The following is a 21,754-nucleotide window of genomic DNA, read 5'->3' as shown; positions in this document are numbered from 1 at the left end:
ATAATGGATAAAACATATAAATTTTTTTATAATGTAATGAATATTCTAACATTTTAAGTAATGAGGAGCACAATCGAAATCCAAATTTAAATTCATTCAAATATTATACTTAGTTCAGTAATGTAATCATCATTTCATCACAGTTGATTACATCCAACCCTTCATAGCCTAAATTCATTCTCATTCTCATTCCATTCCATACAATGGACACGGCCAAAGAGTTCAAATCCTTTTTTAAGGCTTCAAACGTGAATAGGCTTATAGTTAGGAGTGTCAAAATAGATTATGACACGTGAATAGGCTTATAGTTAGGAGTGTCAAATTATATTATGACACACGAATATGATTCACTTAACGGGCAAAATTAATGAATTAGGGTTAAGGTTAAACGGATTCGTCTTATAAACAAATCATACATTTATGATATATCTTGTCATGGATCAACACGCGGGTTACGAGAGTCCCTTATTTATTTTAATGTAAAGAGATGATTATAGTATCAGATATAAATACTCCAACTAAAATACTATTTAAACTTTATTGTTATATTAATTTTTTTTATATTTTAGTTATGAATTTATGAAGAATATATGTATTTTATGTATGAATATTTATTTTTAAATATGGCTTGAATTAAAATTTAAAAATATCATAAGTAGGTTAAGAATGTCATATACAGATAAACACGACCCATTATGCAAGTTACATAGGTCGTATATGGATCAACACGACCCAAATAACCTGCTTATGATATTAGACAAGTTATCTGCCTAATTTTTGTGTCGCGTTAATAAATTTAATGTGATTATTAAATGGATTGTGTTTATTTTGATCCTAATAGTGTCGCATATTAGACGAATCTTTATCGAATCCGACACCCAACTCATTTTGACATCTTTAGACAACACTGTACGGGCTGCAGAAGTTACAAATATATAAGAAATTTTGGTATTATACAAACGGTGCTTGTAATAATATATATCACTCGAGTATAAATAGAATGGCAGGTCCCATTCACGATCATGATGATAATAATATTACAATAACATCATCTCCTGCAGAAGTCTGTAAACCAGCTTATCGCCGGAGTATATACTTGATCTTCGGTTTCCCCGACTACTGTAGCCCACACAGAAGTTTAACTGCCTATCCAGCTGATTGGAACACATGCATACATGTAAAGAAATTATCATCATTCAGAGTGAATGTATGTGTTTAACTTTTTGAATTGCTTGCTTCACCCTTGCTGATGGTTCTTCATACAAGATGGCAGGGTTATCGAACTCAGATGCCAAGCTTTTCTCCCCAAGGAAGGCTCGGAATGAGTCGGCCACTGAATATGAAAGAGAATCAAGGTTGTATCCTCCCTCCAAGAAAAATACGCAACGGCCCCCACATAGATCTTTCGCGAGTTGTTTAATATTTGAGGCCAGCATGTAGTATGTTCCGGTTGTAAATTGTAGACTGGCTAGTGGATCCAAAACATGACCATCGTACCTGAGAAAAAAAAAATTGAATAAGATATGTTTAATTTAGTCTATTTGCTTTTTAAACATCAAATGTTTGTTACCTTTCCAGTTTAACCAGATTCCCGATTTAGAAAATGGTAGACCAATAGAAAACGAAGCATTTATATGTATTACGAGCATGTATCACAAAATTTAAATTGGAAATTAAGCACTATGATGATTTTACTAAAATGCTACAGAGTAAGAAATGAGAAATATATTTGCAATTACTAAATTGATGCAAGCTACACGCTGCATTTTTTTCTTTTAAATAATAGACAAGGGAAAACAGGGCATGTAATGAAGCTAATTTCTTCTTCAAGCAAGCCTAGAAATTCATAGGACAGCTACTCACCCAGCAGAAACGAGAATTATATCTGGCTTGAACTTCTGAGCACACGGCACAATGACTTCATCAAACACAGTCCTCATGGCATTGTCACCTGAGCCCCCTGGCAGAGGTAGATTTAGCGTTGCACCCTCACCATTTCCATGACCTACCTCATCAATTTTACCAGTGCCTGGATAGCTTCCATCCTATGCAAACAGATAACAGAACAGGAATTGAATAGTGGCTTATTAGCAAATCTTGCCTCACACTTCCAATGCTTATGGCCAAAACTAAACATAAAACTACTCATCTAAGTTCCTACTAGTAGAATGGCTAAACAAAGAAAAATAGTTGCAACATGATCCTTCTCTCCAAGATGGGTGGTTAACAATTAGCAATGAGACTACACCTACCAGAGGAAAATATTTTGTATCATTCTCCCTCCCTAAAAAGCTCAACCTAAAATTATCAGAAGCAAACTTGGGAGAACCAAAGAAATGAATACCAAATTATAGTAGAAAAAGTTTATCCTTCTGTTATGTTCCTTGGTAAGGGATCGTGTCACAGGGCAATGTATTACATACTGTTTCTCAAACAAGGGATTTGAGCCCGTCTTCTTATTATGTGATCTACCTATTTTGTGTAGGAAGATGCAGCTCATTAAAAGGGCGCTGTCACCTTTGGATCTTGCTAGAGAGAGCTCCAATCTCATGTTGGGAAAAGATTCTAACTTATTTTATTGATAGCAATAGCAGCTCTTTAAATAGAGGTTACAATGCTTCTTTAGGAATCCAATTCTAAATAGGAATAAACTACTAGTAGAAATAAACTATGTAACCTAAGGAATCATTTACTAATCTGGATTCCAAGTTTTATTGTGCTTTTCTGAACAAATTACTTCCCTTCCCGCGCCTGCCATATGTCTTCCTACAAACGCGTCTACAACATCTTGACGCTCATCATCCTTAGTCCTCAAGTAGCAGATCAGCAATTTATTCATCACCACTAGCAACCAATCTATGGATGTGAATAAAAACTGAATTTATAATACTACAAGGTTGAAATTTTTAACATATCCATTATGATTTGGTTTGAAATTTTTGTATAAGAGTCTAACATAGTGTTTGGTTCAATTCTATTTGGCTCGTGGAATTCATCTGAAATGCAGAATTCAATTGAATTCCACATTATGGCTGTTTGGTATAATTCGATAATTGAATTTCATTTGTGCTTATTTCCTAAACTACCCTCAAACTTAATTATTTAGAAACAATAATTTTTAACACAAGTAAAACAATCTTATATCTAATAAATTTATAATGATTAGCAACTATATAGACCAATCAACAATATAGAAATAAATTTGATATGTGAAAAGAAAAAAGAAATTGATATCTGAAAAAAAAAATCTACTAATACATATAAAATTAATTCATATGCCTTATAAATAGGAGGTTTATATAACAAGATGAATATTGTTACTGATAAGTGCATAATAAACTTAGATATTTAATAGTTGATATTAAAATAAAATATCTAACATAATTGTCTAGAGATATTAATAATAAATAGAAAAGTAATTTGTGGTTTCCATCTTCTTCTTTAGCCAATGACTTTTATCATTAGTTGGTCTTAATTAGTTAGCTACCTACTATTCATTTGAAGTAATTGAAAATTAATAAAGAAGCTAACTTTTGAATAATATACTTTAGCTTTGTTACTATTAAATATCTGGTATTTTTTATTTTTTTTTTTATTTTAGTAAATAATCTATTTTAATTGTAAATGTTCAATAATTTGAAGGAATATGGCTTCTTGAAAATTATTATTAAAAGTAGAATATAAATGGTCAATGATTATAAAGAAAAATATATTATATATGTTATAAGGGTATTTAGTCCTATAAACAATGTTATGTTAGTTTTACAAAAATTGATTTCAAATTCTATCAAATTTGATAGAGTTTGGTTTTAGTTATAATCAATTCCACATGATTGAATTCCTGAAATTTAATTTTGCATTTTAGTAAAAGCAAACAGCTAAAATATGGAATTCAATTGAATTATACAAAATGTTGGTTTGTGGAATTGAACCAACCATAGTGTAAATCTCTATTGACAATAGTTCGGCAGAAAAGAACAAATTAGAATACTTCGATCCCAAATTTTCTGTATAAGATACAGCTAATTTCATCTAGCAAAATACAAAATCTCACATGTGATGTGAATAACATGAATAAAAGCATGTTTGAGGTGAACATTGCTTACTTGGTGAGTGGACAAGAAGAATATATCTGGATCGTCATAAAATGCATCGTTGGTCCCATTCCCATGGTGAACATCAAAATCAATTATAAAGACTCGTTTTAATCCATGCACAAGTTGAGCATGGCGTGCTGCAACAGCCACATTACCAAAAACACAAAAGCCCATAGGCCCTTTTGGAATAGCATGATGTCCTGGAGGTCTTATCAAAGCAAATCCAGCAGGTGGATTCTGGCTCTTTGCTGATACTGCAACCTGAAATATGATAAAACATTCAGATTGACGTATTACTAGACTGAGTTCCTCTAATCACCATGTCTCTGCAAATATGAGTAGCTTCAAAATCAAATCTATTTTGATGCAACATAGAAAAATAGTTTCTTATCATTCAGGGAAAAAAATAAAATCCAATTTTATCTAGTAAATTAAAATGTTTTCAGCCTGCTGAAAAGGGGGAAAAAAAAAAGGACTAACGTGCCAGACTGAGACATCACCACTGAATCAACCAAGGCTAGTCCTGCTCCAGCGGCCAAAAGTGATTCCTGGAATGTCTGCATCATTAATACCTTCATCAGAAGCAGAATAAAGAACATATAACTTCATATGAATTTTGTTATTGTGATCAAACCAGACATCGTCAGAAAAAACATACTTTATAGCTTAACTGAAGACTTTATAGACATATTCTTTTTCTTTTGTATTCTTACTTCGGAAAAAGAAAAGGATTATGGTCAAAGTACAAGATGTATCTTTATACATCTATCAGCTGCAGAGAAAATTGTAGATGCTAAAAAGAAAAAGATAACATTTTTATAAATCTTAATAAAAAAAACAGAGCACTTACACTGGCAGTAGCATATGTTGGTCCTGTTCCATCAATGACAATAATGCCCTTTTCAGAAGCCTTATCCATTGCCTATAAGAAACGATTATAGAGTTAGAAATTCTATCAATATTTTGCCTTGCAAGCAATGGCAGCATTTTAGGTTGGGGATCACGGCCTTCTTCAGACTTTTCAAAATTGTTTAGTAACCCATATTACTTTATACATTTTTGAGACGTATATTTCCCCCCTCTCCCCACCTCCACCAAGCCTTTCAAATTTTTTTTTGTTCATGTGTTTCATACTTTTTCTCTAGAAGCATGCATGCAGCCTTCAAATTCTATTTGACTTTGTTATCCATATATTTTATAGAGTTCTTCCTATGTATAACCAATTTGAAAGATGTTCATGTTATCCCATAACCATAATTATTCTTTTCTTCTTTTTCTTTTTCATCCATATTTTTTGCCTTACCAACTTGTGAAGTCTAGTTCCGTCTTTACCATCTCAAAGTCACACGACCAAACACCTAGGCATACTTTGTGTGCAAAGATACTTATGGCCATTTTTAGGCTATTTGAACCAATGTTTACAAAACCAGGCAGGACCTTCTGGTCAAACTCATTAACCAGAAACCAGTCACAAGTCCAGTTCATGTTAGTGTTACATCTGTTCATGGCCAAACCCATTTTTGAAAAAGTTTGCAAAACAGTTCAACAGGTAAAGATATTGAGATCAATACACAAACCACAAATTGCAAAACCTGAGACTTGAAATCAGAAACTTATGCTAAAAGAATGGCACCGAGTCATCAATCTATGTTTCATTTAGCAATTAATGTGAATCTAACAAATTTGCCAAAATTTTAAAGTAATCTATCAAACATGTACACATGTCTGTCTGTGTACTCATCTCAGGATCAACCCAATTTCTTTAACAAATGAGCTCTCTTGTCTAATCATTGGTAGAAGGTATGAAAACATCAAATATGACTGAAACAACAAAGGGGATTCCAATGAGCTTGATTGGTTCTTTCACCTTTAAGCTTGGACTGTTATCATCTTGCATATGACCAAAGTAACCAAACAAAAGGATTGCGGTTGTTATTTCTGTGAATGATTCTCTATATTTCTGTGTATTGCATTGAACAAAGCTAACTTTATATGTACAAGGGTGTTCCTAATTCAGGAAGTAAATCCATAAATTCCTTCAAATCTTCCTACAAATACTCTAGTTTCTATACACATATGTTTGACTAATCTCTCGGATTCTACTTTCTACACAGGTGAAGAGAAAAGAACATTTCCAGATCAATGTAATGTTACCTGCTCAAGACCAGCAACATAAGCCTTCGAATGAACATTTGCAATGTCGTTCACAGAAGCAGGCTTGAAATTTTTAAGTTCAATGACTTCTGAGCCACGAAACTGAAATATGAAAAAAATTATTCATTAGAACTTGTTATTACGGCTGTTCTTGAATTTATAAGGCTAGAATGGGCAAATATGTACAGGAACAATTAGGGCTGTATTGGAATAGCTTAAAGGAGAAAAAAAAAAAAAAAAGGAAGCATTATGGGGCTGTCTGTGGAGGAATTAAAGGGCCTGTGAACAGTAGTCGTGAATTAGTAACCAATGAACAATAATGTGGAAATAGTTAAAATTGAAGAATTTAGTCTTTGCATATAAACTTCCTTAGGCATCACCAGCAAGGGTCGCATGGCATCATATCTGGGGTTGAATTGCATCACACAAGGTTGAAAGGAAAAAAAAAAACAAAAAAACATATCTCATAGTCTTATTTTATAGACAAATTAATATTGATCTTTTACAAAAATGGCTTAAAAACAACTCCTAATCCTTTACGAAAAGGACTACAAACTAGTCCACATTCTCTAAGGAAAACTCAGCTAGTACTTTGATCAACTGAAAAATTAAACTAAAAGAATTATACTCCTATGCATTTATAGACTCTCACTAATACATTTCACTTTTTAGGCATAGCAGGTATATTCGGTGACTCCCTATTAGTGCTATGCATTGTTCCCTGGTAAACTGTAGTTTGATCAGGTAAATTATAGAAAATATATCTGGAAATAAAAGTTACAGGTTCAGTTAAGAGGAAGAAATTTATAATGTGGTCACTCATGTTTATTTTGGCTGATTGACACATACTATAATTGCAGGGACAAAAGGTCACAATCCTATGAGGGTGAGCTAACTACAAAACCTGTCCTTAGTTTGGATTGCAAGTTGCAACTCGCCTACCTGAAGCTGGAATCTCCAGTAATCACCGATCAGCCATAAAACAGTGAATTAGTTCCCAGGCCATTTACACAACCATCCATTTTACTATAGGAGCTAGCCATGCCTGTAGTTGTTACCTTGACTGCAAGAAGTCTTACGAAAATGTCTTAAAATAAATGTAGAAACCTTTGAACATGTGATCCCAAAATGCACAATTCTGTTAAGAGTTCCTAGTAAACATTGAAGTACAGGAATAATAAAAAATAAAGACCAAGTGAAGAGAACTTCAAATCAGAAAAAGGAACTGGCATAATAATTAAATACAACCAAGTATTGAGATAAATAAATAAATAAATAAACAAGAAATAGTAATAACATGTAATTCCAGATACCTTTGAAGTGAGCTTCATCTTTTCAAGGGCACTCACAATTGCAGGAACTCTAAGATGGGATTCCGGATGTGCTTCCTAATGAAAATAGTGCAATAAAAATACAAATAGTAAGAAGAAGAAAGACAAACTTCAAACATGCATATTACACCATGAGTAAAGTAAGAAGTTATTCCATTCCATACATATTAAATAGTCCTCTCTTTAGGTTCCACAACATCAAACTGTTAACTGCTTGCATTCTAATATTTCGTAATCTTAAATGTTCTGAGACTACTTTTACTTTTCACATTTCTTGTCATAAATTGAGAAGCCATAGGACATTAAAATTTGACCTGGCGAGACAATAAATATTTTGGACATCCCAGAAAAGTGGAATGCTGGACTAACAAATTGAAAGTGTGAAAATTAAGCAAGGATAATCTCCTCCTTGAGCAAATAGAAATACAGAAATACTGTAGTTTATATATATAGACCTTTTTGAACATCTTGAAGTTTCCAGCATTTTTATCAAAGTTGGTTCAACAATCCATTATGTGGGAGAACAAAGAGACAATTGTAGAGTTAAACCAAATTTCAACACTTGCATAATAATCTCAACTTGATCATTTGAGGTGTGGATAAGTTAGAATTGATGCATATTATGTAGATAAGCCAAACCATTACTGTGTTAAAAAAATATATATATATATAAAGAAAACTGTTGAAGACGTATGAATTGGGTAGCAATCCCACTTTAGAAAAGGATGAGAAAGCGAGAAGATGCATAAGACAATGGGTAGCCAAACTAAAATGTTTAGTTCAGTGAAGGTGAGACCAAATCCTTGGAAAAGTACAACTTCTGTTAATTTAAATTTGATAATGATGAATAAAATTTGTTACTGTATGTAAATGAACCCCCAGGTCCCAAGGCCAACTGATCCAGCAAAACGTGTCCTTGAATTCAAAATTTCAAAACTTACAAAGATGAAAGTCTGAAATCCATTAGGATTTCAAGAAGTGACATATCAGTCCATCCATATGAAAGCACGGAACTAAATTGAACATACCTGGTTATGACCCATAGCAGGAGCTACACTATACATCACTCGTGCATCAGTAAGTTTTTGAATAGAAGGTAGGTTTGGATCCTTCTCAAAACTATATGAACATGAAATAGAAGCTCCAATGCTTTTTGAGCAGTGTTTCCTCCATACTATTGCCTGCTTCTGGAAGTGCCTATGCCTTACAAATTCAGTACTAACATCAATCCTCTGACAGTTCTTCCACTTGCATGGATCAGATTGTACTGAGAATAACATGTTCCCTTAAAACAGAACATAATGATTTTTGTTGAGAATTATCAATCCATGTTAAAATCGAATATTAAAAGGACTTTGAGATATGACAGTCGTTGGTGAGGGAAGAGATACTATTTCACATGAGTATTAACCCAACTCTTATGTATAAGCATGAGAAGGAACTTGTTCCAACTCTTATGTATGAACCTATTGTAAATGGACCCCATCAATTCCAATTACTCGACATATGACCTACAACAAGAAGGTGCTTGAAATATGCTAGATGCATTGCTTAAACTTCAGGAGACATGGAAAACATCCATCGAGGGTTAGAAGGGATTTAGCATGCAAAGGTTTGCCTACAATTTTAAATGGTATCTGCAGTCAAAGAATGCTTGGAGAGTTTTTAAGCACAAGGAAAAAGTTCTTATCATTATTTTTATCTTAAATGAACTTTGCGTCCTTTTTATAAACTCTTGTACTCCTCTAGAATTTTGGATGCTTTAAACGTTAGGGCGTTTTGCATCTCTATTTTCCTTTTTCTTTTAATAAAGGGCCATAATACATATAAACTTGTAATTTATTCCTTCAACTTTAGTCAAACTTTTAAAATTTTAGCAAAATCACCATGAATGTTGGTTAATTATATAAGTCAGCCAAAACTGCACGCTTCTCCCACAATAAAATGATAAAGGTTTTTTCTTTTTTCTTTTTTTTATTTTTTAACTTGTTTCCATGAATTTTTAGTTCCAAATACCACTTACTCATTTCTACCTACTGCTTTTTTACTGAAATATTATCTAACATGATCTCTAGTGTAAAAGAAGTATATTAGCCAGAAACCAGTTTCATTTTTTAAGTATGTTGTGCAAAAATTAATACTTTTTCCAGTTTCATGAGGATCCAGGTTTCAGTTTGTAGAAATAAAAGGAATGTTGAACTTGAACTTGAGTATTTGAGATAGCAAGTAGGAAGAGCATTACAATGATTGACTCAAGAATGACTCGAAATCCGAAGTATTTAACTTTTTTTGTAAAACTTTAAATAACAATTAATCTTATATTATATATTCAAATAATGTTGAATTTATTTGAGATTAGTGAACAAGTTTCTTTTGAAGTTCTAATAAATCGAGTTGAGTCTAGCGGAGCTCCACTATTGTGACTAGCTCTTCAAATCAAGCTCAAATATAAGCAATTAAGTAGACCAAGCACAAGTCAAGTTTTCAGTCCTAATTTTCTAATTGAGTCAAGTGCAAGAGTTCACTATATTGAGTGGATGTAGCTTTTTCTATAACTGTCTTAACTAACTAATTTTCCAATATGCATAACCCTCCTACCCAAAGAATCATATGTTTAAATTTTGAAATTCAATTAAAAGAGGATATGTATAATATATCCAATAATTACTTTCTGAGCAGAACTTTTAGACAACCAAACATATATAGAGCTTAATAATTCAAAATACAAATGAATATAAATTATAATGAATGTTACTCGATTATGATCAAGTTGACAATGATAATTGACAACCCAAAAACACATATACGCAAAAAAGGAAACATAGAAGTGTAATTGCAGAGAAGAAATGGATGCAGAAGCTTACTTGCAGAAAATAAAGGGCGGAAAGTTTGAAGCTCCATCGAGTGGGCGAGGGAACCAGTGGCCCTCATAATCCAAATTAATTCTTGTCAGCCCTTCGTGTTCACACTGCTACACCGTTGCTTTTTTATCTTACGAGTTGACAATTTTATCCTTCTAAGGGAGTTTTCTATCGCGGTTGAGTTGAGAGGGCCAGGCTATTCTTGGATAGACAGAAAAGGGAAAGAAACAGTTTTTGTTTTTATAATGAAAATAACACTTATTTTGCTTCCAAAATTTTACCTTCAAATTGGACGACAATTTTGGAAGGAATTAATTTTATTTTTCTTTTATATCCAAACATAAAACTTTCTTTTCCATTTTAAAACTTTTATCTTTCCATTTTTTTCCCTCTTTCATCCAAACATAATGGTTATATTTAAACATTTTACTTATGTTCTATCTCTCTCTGAAAAACTCTTATTGTCCAACTTATGAGATAGTATCCACATTTTTTAAATAAAGGATTTACTATTTAATCTCTGGACTATATTCAAATATACTCATTGTAAATTCTCAGTTTTGCATCCTTTTTATGATAGTATGATAATGATAACTAACAAATAGATTTTGATTAATAGGTGAATGTTGAAAATCCTAAAAAAAAAAAAAGATTACTTGTGAAAAATCGTATGAGATGCAATAGTTGATAAAATGGACATAAAAATGCGTATTTTTATTCGGCTGAACTATGGTATTGTGAGATTTTGTCTATACACCATTTCAATTAAAGGAATTGAAATTTGGCTTAAACTACACAATAAAAACATGCACTAGGGCTCGAAGTCGAAGAGGATTCGAGGATTAAGTTTTCGGTCTAAAGCAACCGATTAATTAGCTCAATATTAAACTGAGCTTTGATATGAAAATAGCTTTTCATGACAATTTATATTATGCATGAACATATAAAATATGCTTGATCATATAAGATATTATGACTAAAATTAACAATATTCCGTCCATAAGAGCGAGTAATAAATTGAAACAAAATAGAAAGTTTTGTATCTAGCCTCATGATAAGGATTTTAGGATAATCACACATATCCCAATAACAATAATAAAGTAAAAGCAAAATAAAGATCAATTAAGGATCGACTATTGTTATAATTAGTGAGTATCAATTCTGGCCCCTTGTTAGAGATTCTAGAGTGATCAAACATAAAGGTGAATATTCTGCCAATTCGACCAATTCGAGTAACCTTTTTAATCGAAGTATTTTAACTGAACTTCTTTTTTTTTTTTTTTCTTGCTTTAACCGAATTTAACCGAATAAATTTTTTAAGCGAACTTAACCAACTCATTTTTTATGGAATTAATTTTAATTATTAACCGCACCGAAATTTTTACCAAAAAAAAAAATACTAAATCAACCAACTTTAACTTAACTTTAAATATTAACCGACTTTAACTAAATTAATCGAACTTCATTCATGATACAGATTTAACTTGAGCAACATACAAATGGTGAAAACAGAACTAATCTACTTAAAAGAAATAAAGAAATTGTCAAAACAAATACATATTTAGCTCAAACAACAATAATTCAAATTTAGCTTCAACATATTGAGCCTTCTTCTTTCTGTTCCTCTCAAGCTCCTGCAAAGAGTAAAGTAAATTAATATTAACCAACAGTGAGATGTGAGTGAAAAGCTAGAAATAAAAATTTAAGAAAATACATTATCCTTTTCTAATTTTTCAAGTTCAGCCATGTCTTCTTCAACATTAAGAGGCTGACTTGAAGTCCGAATCCACACTTGAGTGCAAATGAGAGTTTGTACTACTTTAGGAGTTAGAGAACTCCGAAATCCATCTATTTCCGGTACTAAAAGAAGATTCAAAGGTGACTATAGAAATAGGAATAGCAAAAATATTGCAAGCCATTTGTGTAAGAATATGTAATCTTGAAATATTATACTTCCACCAAACTAACACATCAAAACCCTCAACATCAGCTTCAATCTCTTCATCCAAATATTTATCGACCTCTGACTTAGTAAATTTTCCATCCATTTGAGTGAACCTAAATTGTTGGTATTTGTTTTGTAGCTAGGGCTACAACTGACTCGTTCTAACCTGACCCACCTGAGCAACCCAATCCAACCTGACGAGTTTGAAGATATAATGGGTTAAATTGAGCGGGTTATCCTTATGATTCACCAATTGAGTTGGATCACGGGTTCACTAGACAAACCCGCAAACCCGACACAACCCATAAATAATGTCAAATAAATAAATATATATGTGTGTGTCTGTGCAGCTATTTGTAATTATGAATTATTTAGTTAATTTGATTTGATTTGCAATTTTAAGTATAAATACTAAATTATTTACATATTTAGTAGATATGCCTTGTAACTTATTGCTTTTTTTTTAATATGAACTTGTTTTGAATTGTTGCTATTGGAATATATTATAGTCTAAAACTTATTGTACAATTACTTTACTAAGTATTTTTAATTTTACTGTTTGTCTTTTTTATTAGGAAATTTAATTTTTCATTGTTGATTATGATTATGATGATGATAATAATAATCATGTTAAGATATTTAATTTTAATATTATTATCATTGGTATATATTTATAATTTGTGAAAATTATTATATAATTAAGTTTTTAAATATATTTAATTTTTTTAGTCATTCCTCTTAAATAATTGTATTTTATTTAAAAATATTTTTATTATTATCATTTATTTGACCCGCGGATTTACATTGAACGCATAACTAACCTAACCTGTTTATAACCTGCTAGTTCATACATTTAATGAGTTGAGTTGTGTCAGAAAAATCATTTTACCCACATATATGGGTCAAGTATTTTAAATCAATAAACCCAACCCAACCCGACTCACATGCAGCCCTACTTGTAACATCATTTTTTTGATCATCTGAGGATGATTCAAATTTGACTCACTTGTAATAGACAATTGATCAATTTTCTTACTTTCATTTTCAGGTGCAAACTTCTTCTTGTATTTTGTGAACAAAAAATATAAAACATCTTTCACACTTTTTCCCTTCTCCACGCTTTTTTGTTGATCATACATATCATCAAATGCAAATTGAACTCATTCTAATTTAAAGCATGGATCAAGAATAGAGCAATGTTAATGAATTTATTCATCTTTTGTGGATCCCCCAATATTTATCATATTTGTTTTTATTTGACATGTCATTTTGCTCAACTCCTCATCCTTATAATAAATATGCTCATTCAATAAAAGAGTGCATAAATCTCTTGGAAAAAGATGGTAGATGTGATATATAAGGAACCTAAAATTTTCAAAGTGAGATGGTAGTAATATTGTAAAAAAAATGATCATCATTCTAACACTTTTCCAATCATCTTTTAAAGGTGCCCCACCTAGCCGATCAAGTGTACAAAGATCATTTGAATAGTGAGCATCCTCCTCATCATACCTCTCAAAACCTTTCTCAAATTTTATTGTTGATTCTAACATTAGGTATGTTGAATTCTATCTAGTAGGGATATCAGGGCATAATAAAGCTTTACTTTGAATTTTCTCATGTTCAACATATTCTTTAAATTTTCTTAATCTAGTTAAAGATTTGATGCACATAACGCATTGCCTCATTAACCCTTTTAATTGAACCATTAATATCATTCAATCCATCAACAACAATCAGATTGAGAATATGTGTAATGCATTTCATGCGAAGGGAATCACATCCTAAGGAACTTTGACCCCAATTAGGTACTTTTTCCTTTAGATATGTAATAGCAACATCAATTGAGCTTACATTATCAACGGTTGTGGTGGTTATCTTATCAATATCCTAGTATAATAGAGATCTTTCAATTTTCTACCAATGTCTCTACCCTTATGACTAGGAATTGGACAAAAATTTAAAATCTTATTGTTCAATTTCCAATTACTATTAATATAATGAGCTGTAATACACATATAACTAATTCTTTTCACAGATGTCCATATGTCTGTAGTGAGACAAACAGTTTAGTTTGTACTTTTCAAAATAGATTGCAAGTGAGCTTTCTCATACACATATCTCTCAAAGCAATCACATGAAATAGTGAACCTAGATGAAATTCTATATCTAAGGCAGCAAAGAGACATAAAAAATTTAAAACCTAGCCCTTCCACAAATTTAAAAGGAAGCTCATCAACAATAATCATAAAGATTGAAGTTATCCTTAGCATCTTGATCAAATTTCCAAGTAGTAAGAGTGCCCCCCTCTCTTGAATTTTCTGATTAAAAATTAAGTGTTGTTTGTCTTGATTCTCCGATAGAAGTCATTTTTTTGTTATAGACAAATGATATTTTAAGTGTTGTGGTGCCATTTTTTTGGATCACAATTATATTCTCTATTACAATAGTTGCATTTACCTTTAATTACTCTTTTTGCATCTTTAAATTTGGAGAAGTGATCCTATACATTGATCTAGCCATTATTGTTTTTCGCTTTCCTTTATTGGTAGGTGCAGTTGTACACTCCATTGAAGTTGCACTTGAATCTATGGGTTGTGATTCATCCATATTCATCGGTGTTTCTTTGCACTCTTTGAAATCCATCTAAAAAGAAACATCAAAACAGTTAAAAAATGTAAAGACGAAAAAAATCATTTGATAATAAGTCAACATAAAATGTAAACTTAATCAAAAATCATTTCGTCGGAACCGGAATGCACAAGTAAGGGCAAAATATATTCCAAAACTCAAACCAACAAAGGCTTATTTGCTAATATTCCACACATCAACAAATGCCAAAATAGTCAATCAGATCCATCAAATGAGCAATAACCACAAATTATAATCAATAATAAACAATGATTATAAATAACTTAAATTACAGTTGCAGCAGTAAACAAATATAGAGTAAATAGTAACATGAATTAAAGCATAAAAAATTTATGGCTATTACTTTTATTTAGAGATACGCTTTGTAATACAACTATTAAAATTAAAGAATTTTTATTGAAAAGAAATCTTAGCCTAGATTAGCACAAATCGAAATCGCATAATTAAGAAAGGACACGCAAAAAGTTTAGGTTATACGAAGAGTAAGAAAAGACGCACATAGATGCTGCAAAATTTATGTCTTTTAGTAGCAAATTCTTAAGAAACAAAGCTTCTAAATGTATTTAGAGAAATTTTAATAGTGGTTTAATGAAAGCAAACTCAGCTGCAAAGGCAAGTCTCAAAACTGAGTCATGATGTAAACAACAGAAAGTTAAAGAACAAGAAACAAGGATTAGTGAAGAGCTTATCCAATTACCATCCACAAGATAATACCATCCACAAGATAATCAAAAGGGTAAGGAACGCATGAATTTAAAATCAGAGTTGCAAATTTCCAAACATTCTCAGGTTTATCACTAAGATAAAATGAAAGACAAGCAATATTGAACCAAAAGAAAAAAATGCACAGTATAAATACAAGAGAAGATTATAGTTTGACTTAAAATGAAAACAAAACACATATACAATAAGCATTACAAATAACAAGCTTTTTATGATTATAATACCAACAAAAACCATTTCACTTTAATAAAATATAATTTAAAACATAAAAATCATAGACATATTGTTGATTTTGACTTGAGCATGATTTAAGAGCAAAAACAGAGAAGTGGTTGTGAAAAATAGAGATAATTTTGCCATATGTGTGGCAAATCTTTCCAGAAAGTAAAATATCAAGATCAGAAGTAAAAATTATTCAAAAAAAAAAACAAAAATAAAATATGGAGATTTCTTACATATGGTATATTATTTTTTTATCTCAGCTCTGTTGGAATTAATGGACGGATATGGGCGCGCCCATGACTAACCTTTTTAACTCGGATCTATTAACAATACATGATAATAATTAATATGTCTAATTATTATTATGAGTATTTAAATAAGTTTAAATATTTTCGTCGGTTATTATTTTAGACAGTTTGTGTTTTAGTTGGATTCCTTCAACTTACGATAATCTAACTAAATTTAAAGAAAAAAGAGAAGGTCGTTCTGTTTTACGTAGACACAAAAGGAGAAACAAAAAGAATATACTCCAGAAAAAATCTGACTGCTCTCTCATTGCTAGAAGAGACAATAGAGCTTTTAGACTGTAGAGAACAGTAGCAGTTTGTTTGATCATGATTGCTCCTATGGTAATCAAACCTGTAAGGCGAGGCTAGAGGCTATCATCCGCTGCGCTACAAGAAGTAAGTATTCGACCCACTCCCTTTACATATCATGTATGGATATTTCATCTCTTGTTTTTTTTTACATTTGTATCAGAGCCTTGATGCCTTTGTGTTCTGGTTTGCACATATGTTTAAAAACCTAAATTGATCTTGGGCATATTTAAGTATAAATATGTTTAGATTAATTATATAGATTCTAGATTTTTTTTTTTTTGGTTTGCTGGTACACGGCCGACAACCACAAAGTCAGATTGTTACTTCTCTTTTTTTGTTTATTTTTTAAAAAAATAAAATAGGCCTTTTTTTGATTTGCTAGCATGCAGCCAAGCATTCATAAAGCTATTGCGTTGTATGTCAGCGACTTGAAAAGTCAGGTTGTTGCCTTTTTATGTTTCTTTTATTTTTTTGTGTAATTAATATATATCCGAAAAAGAATGCGATGATTAGTACTGGTTGCCTTACTTAGTTTTCTTTTTTTTTTTATATTATTTATTAATTAAATTTAATATATAAATAAAAAATTTTTTGGGGTTAAGACTAGCGGCAGTAGGGTAGGAAAAAGAGATTTAGATTTTGTGTCTCTTTGTCATATTTACGAACTTGCCATTAAGGCAGATTCTCTGTTTATTTATAGATGTACCATTAATCAGTATTATTTATTTATTTTCTATTCTATTATTAGGCAGAATTTTGATTAACTGTGATAATGCCACTTAACTCCTTTAATTATATAATGTGTTTATATATACTGTTAAAATTTTTTTTAATGGTAGTATTTATTTTTTGTTTGTTAATTTCTAATTATGTTTAGAAATTGAATTAAATTTGTTTAAATCGAAAATTGCTAACTAATCAAATTAGGACTCCAAAAACCCCAAGTAGATTGTCTAGTTAATGGAATCAAACTCTAAGGAACTCTCTTTTTATTTTTTTCCTAGGCTACGAGGCTGCTCTTAATTGGCTATGGCTAATAAATTTTTTTTTGAAGGTGTAAAAAATATATTCTTTTTCTCTTTTTGATCCTTATTTGGGAATTATAGGAAATTGTTAATAAAAGCCTACTTTTATTTTTTAAATTGATTTATTTAAAAAGATAAAAAAATATTTTAGACCACATATTAAAAAAAATTTATAAATTTTTTTTGGGTACATCTATTGCCTATATTAGGAGTGTTTTATATTTTTGTTAAATCAATGATTATGCATATGTATATAATATATTTGATAATTTTCTATAATGTGTTATACAAAATTATGGTGGGAATGTATAAGACCCCAAAGGTGGCAAGGACTCTTGGCAAAAACAGCTTTTAGCCGAAATGGAAAGGGAAGTGTATAAGATTCAATTAAGACCAAGTTTCTAATCCTCATGACCTAGAAATTTTGATACCCCATATCGTACGGGTCCACGAAGCCTGTCAAGAAATTATATGGGGAGGCGACTTAAAGACAGAAATGGCAAATGGTCATATTCTGTATTTATTCAAAATTTCATGACGAAATTTCATGACTAGAATCTGCAGGATGGAGGTTATAAGAATGACCACATGCCCTAGTGTGGGGCTTCGTAGGAAGGCTGCTATAAGTTCGAGGACATAGGCCCCACAATTAAAGAAATTGCCAAGCGACCTTTCGAGAATTTTAGATGAGTCTATTCCTATTAGGAGAAAATTTCTCTAATCTCTTGTTGTTTGGGGTAATCTTGATATGCCAAGATTTGTTATTAGCCATGTTTTTTAGTTATTGATTCTTCGTGAATGACTTTATCATATTTCCTTGGAACAATGAAATTAGCATTATTCTATCTATGGTTTGCAATGGAACATGGTTAGGATAATTGCTATTTACTCATTAATTATTATTTTTGCTACATTTGCAATACTGATATTGTCTCATGTTATATTGATGATGATTGGAAATAGAGAAACCTTTTGACTCTAAGTACGATGTAAGTTATTATTAGTATGTGCAATTGAGTGTGAAAATAATATTCTTTCATGCATCTATAAAACATTAATAAGAGCGTCTATATAATGTCAACACAAATAAATTTTGTGTCTATTCAAATGGCATCTGCTACAAAGAGTATAATTGTTGAACTTAATAAAGGAACCAAGTTGAATGGTGATAACTATCAGATATGGAGTGTCAAAATCCAATATGTACTGAAAGAGCAAGAGGCTTTTGAAACTTTGAATGAAACTATGGAACAACCTAAAGAAGGCAACACGACTCAGCGTAGGTGGAACTATGATGCTTATGTAGCTTGGAAAAGAAATGCTTATGTAGCTTGGAAAAGAAAGAATTCCTTAGCACGTATGACAATGCTAAGTGCAATGGATGATGACATTATGAAGGAATTCAAAAGTTTCCAACTTGCTAGGGACTTGTGGGAGGCTTAAAGGAATAAGTTTGGCGGTGTGTCCGTCACAAAACTTCGGTCACTCACTATTAAGTTCGACACTTACAAGAAAGTGTCCTGAACATACAATAAAGAGGCATTTAAGAGAAATGTCCAACATGATAAGTGAGTTACATGATGCTGGTCATGTACTGACTGAGGAACAAAAAATCCAACCATTATCCATTCTTTGCCTGAAAGTTGGGAGCATATGAGGATGCACCTAACACATAATGAGATCATAAACACCTTTAATGATGCTTCACGACATTTAGAACTTGAAGGTAATCGACTTAATGCTATGCAATCAAGTGCAGTGGCATATGTGGTTGGATCTGGTCGATATGGGACTACAAGTCAGAAGCGTAAATGATTCAATCCAAAAGGTAAGGAAAAACAAGTTCAAAGGGTTAAGAGGACTAAACAAAATATAACTAAAAAGAATAAGCATTCTAAGAAGAAAAACATTGTGAGGGTCAAATGTTTCAATTGTGTCAATAAGGGCCACTATGCTAAGGATTGCACTGTGCCTAAGAAGGTACAGCCTATTTACTAATGTGTGAGTGAAATTTCTGTTGCTAGTTCTGTTTTCTAATAGAGTACCATCCTTTATGGATTGTAGATTCAGGAGCAACAGACCATGTGACGAGGGATCGAGATGCCTTTATGGATTTTCGTCGTGTACCCGCTAGGATAAGATGGATCTATGTAGGAAACAATGCGCGCATTGAAGTGAAGGGAATTGGCACATGCAAATTAGTTTTGCGAGGTGGTCATACCCTACTCCTGCATGATGTCTTGTATACTCTAGAGATTCGACGAAATTTGATTTCATTTATTGTTTTGCTTAGACTAGGGTTTAGTGGACATTTCCATAATAATTAAGTATGTTTTGGGCTGGGAACATCATTTTATGGTTCTAGTTATATTATGGATAATTTTCTTATTTTGGATATTGTTCAAAGTACGAATACCGTTGTTAGTTTTTCCCTTTTTATAAATTCAGAAAATGACAATGATGTGAATATCTCGCACGCTAGACTTTGCCATATTGGTCAACAAAGAATGGATTGTTTAGCAAAAGTAGGTCTTTTAGTTAATATTAGTAAGGTAGATTTGTCTATCTGTGAACATTGTCTAGTAGAAAAAATAGCAAGAAAACCATTCGGTAAAGGAACTAGAGCCAGTATACCATTGCAATTAGTTCATTCTAACATTTGTGGTCCAATGAATGTGAGGCACGACATGAAGCCTATTATTTCATCACTTTTATAGATGATTATACATGTTTTGGTTTTGTCTACCTGATTTCACATAAATTTGAAGCGTTACAATTCTTTAAGAATTATATCAACTTGGTTGAGAATCAATTAGACAAGAAAATCAAAGCATTGAGAACTGACTGTGGTGAGGAATATTTATCTGATCAGTTCATACAATTATATAATGAAAAAGGAATAAAACATCAGTTGAATATTCTAAGAACACGCAACAAAATAGCGTAGCGAAAAGAAGAAATCGAACGCTTCTTGAAATGATTAGATCAATGGTAGCTTAAGCAAATTTGCCTATCGCTTTTTGGGGTGATGCTTTGTTAACAACCACCTATGTGCTCAACTGTGTACCCACAAAATCAGTCACTTTCATACCATATGAGTTATGGACAGGTAGAATACCAGACTTAAGCATCCTCAAACCTTGGGGATGCGCTGCCTATTTCATGATACTTATCATAAATATGGCAAATTAGGCTCGAGATGTATAAATATGGAAATTAGGCCTGAGAGGTAAAAAGAGTATCTTCATGAGATATTCTGAACAATCAAAAGGATATGTTTTCATAGGTGAGCATGAAAATGGAGGTATAACTGAATTTGAATCATGAGATGCCACGTTCTTAGAGAATGATTTTCCTAAGTAGAATGAATTACGTTGTACTCTTTCTCTTTTTAAGACCTTAGATCAGGACTCTAATGGATCACTTCCTTCGAGTGGGAGGATATTGGTGGATAATCCGTATCTACTAACAAATTCAAATGAGAGTGATCCTGGTTCAAGTGGGAGTACAGATCCAAGTCCTACTGGAACATTAGTGGATCCTAGTTTGAGCTGGAGTCTTGTGGATCTTGATGAAAATGTTCCTCAAGAACCACAATTAAGACATAGTAATCATGGAAACATTCCTCGCCGACGTTTTGAGTTCGAAGGCATTAATGAAGTTTTCATGATTACCCCACAAGATGATGAGGAACCAAAGAGTGTCAAGAAGGCATTCTCATGTCTAACCAAGGATAAATGGATGAAAGCAATGGAAGAGGAAATGGAGTCTATGATCTCGAACAAGGTTTGGCAACTAGTAGATCTTCCCCAAGGGTGTAAAGCTATTGGGAACAAGTGGGTTCTCAAAATCAAGCATAAAGCTGATGGCAGCATCGAGAGGTATAAGGCCCGTCTCGTTGCAAAGGGGTATACCCAACAGGAAGGAATTGACTATGAAGAAACTTTTTCTCATGTCGTGAGGTTCACTTCCATAAGGTTAATTTTGGCAATTGTGGCAAACCTTGATATAGAATTACATCAAATGGATGTAAAGACTGCTTTTTCTCAGTGGGGAATTAGATGATAAAATCTATATGGTTCAAACAATAGGTTTCATCAGAGAAGGCCAAGAACACAAGGTTTGTAGATTGATGAGGTCAATCT

At 32.0% G+C, this 21,754-nt stretch overlaps 1 protein-coding gene and 1 pseudogene across 2 annotated transcripts; one reads left to right on the top strand and one right to left on the bottom strand.

Moving 5' to 3' along the window:
• Window positions 1–917: 917 nt before the first annotated feature.
• Window positions 918–10,605, bottom strand: HDA14 (histone deacetylase 14). 2 transcript variants are annotated; one of them, XM_012215201.4, is made up of 9 exons: window positions 10,447–10,605; window positions 8,611–8,867; window positions 7,565–7,639; window positions 6,252–6,353; window positions 4,948–5,019; window positions 4,598–4,654; window positions 4,107–4,358; window positions 1,864–2,045; window positions 918–1,497 (listed from the first exon to the last, which is right to left on the bottom strand). In XM_012215201.4, exons 1-9 carry the CDS (start codon window positions 10,511–10,513, stop codon window positions 1,197–1,199), a joined length of 1,365 nt encoding a protein of 454 aa, XP_012070591.1. In that variant the 5' UTR covers window positions 10,514–10,605; the 3' UTR covers window positions 918–1,196. The 2 variants fall into 2 exon arrangements, with proteins under 2 accessions (XP_012070591.1, XP_020534435.1); XM_020678776.3 differs by having other exon boundaries at window positions 8,611–8,849; window positions 10,447–10,600.
• An 8,111-nt stretch (window positions 10,606–18,716) lies between these two features.
• Window positions 18,717–19,424, top strand: LOC149497684 (uncharacterized; annotated as a pseudogene).
• The last annotated feature ends 2,330 nt before the right edge of the window (window positions 19,425–21,754 follow it).

The sequence above is a fragment of the Jatropha curcas genome, chromosome 3, assembly GCF_041381405.1.
Source record: "Jatropha curcas cultivar XTBG-Jc1 chromosome 3, XTBG_Jcur_1.0, whole genome shotgun sequence".
NCBI classification, from domain to species: domain Eukaryota; kingdom Viridiplantae; phylum Streptophyta; class Magnoliopsida; order Malpighiales; family Euphorbiaceae; genus Jatropha; species Jatropha curcas.
Note: the sequence above shows the minus strand (reverse complement) of the source record. Positions and strands in the feature narration are given on the sequence as shown.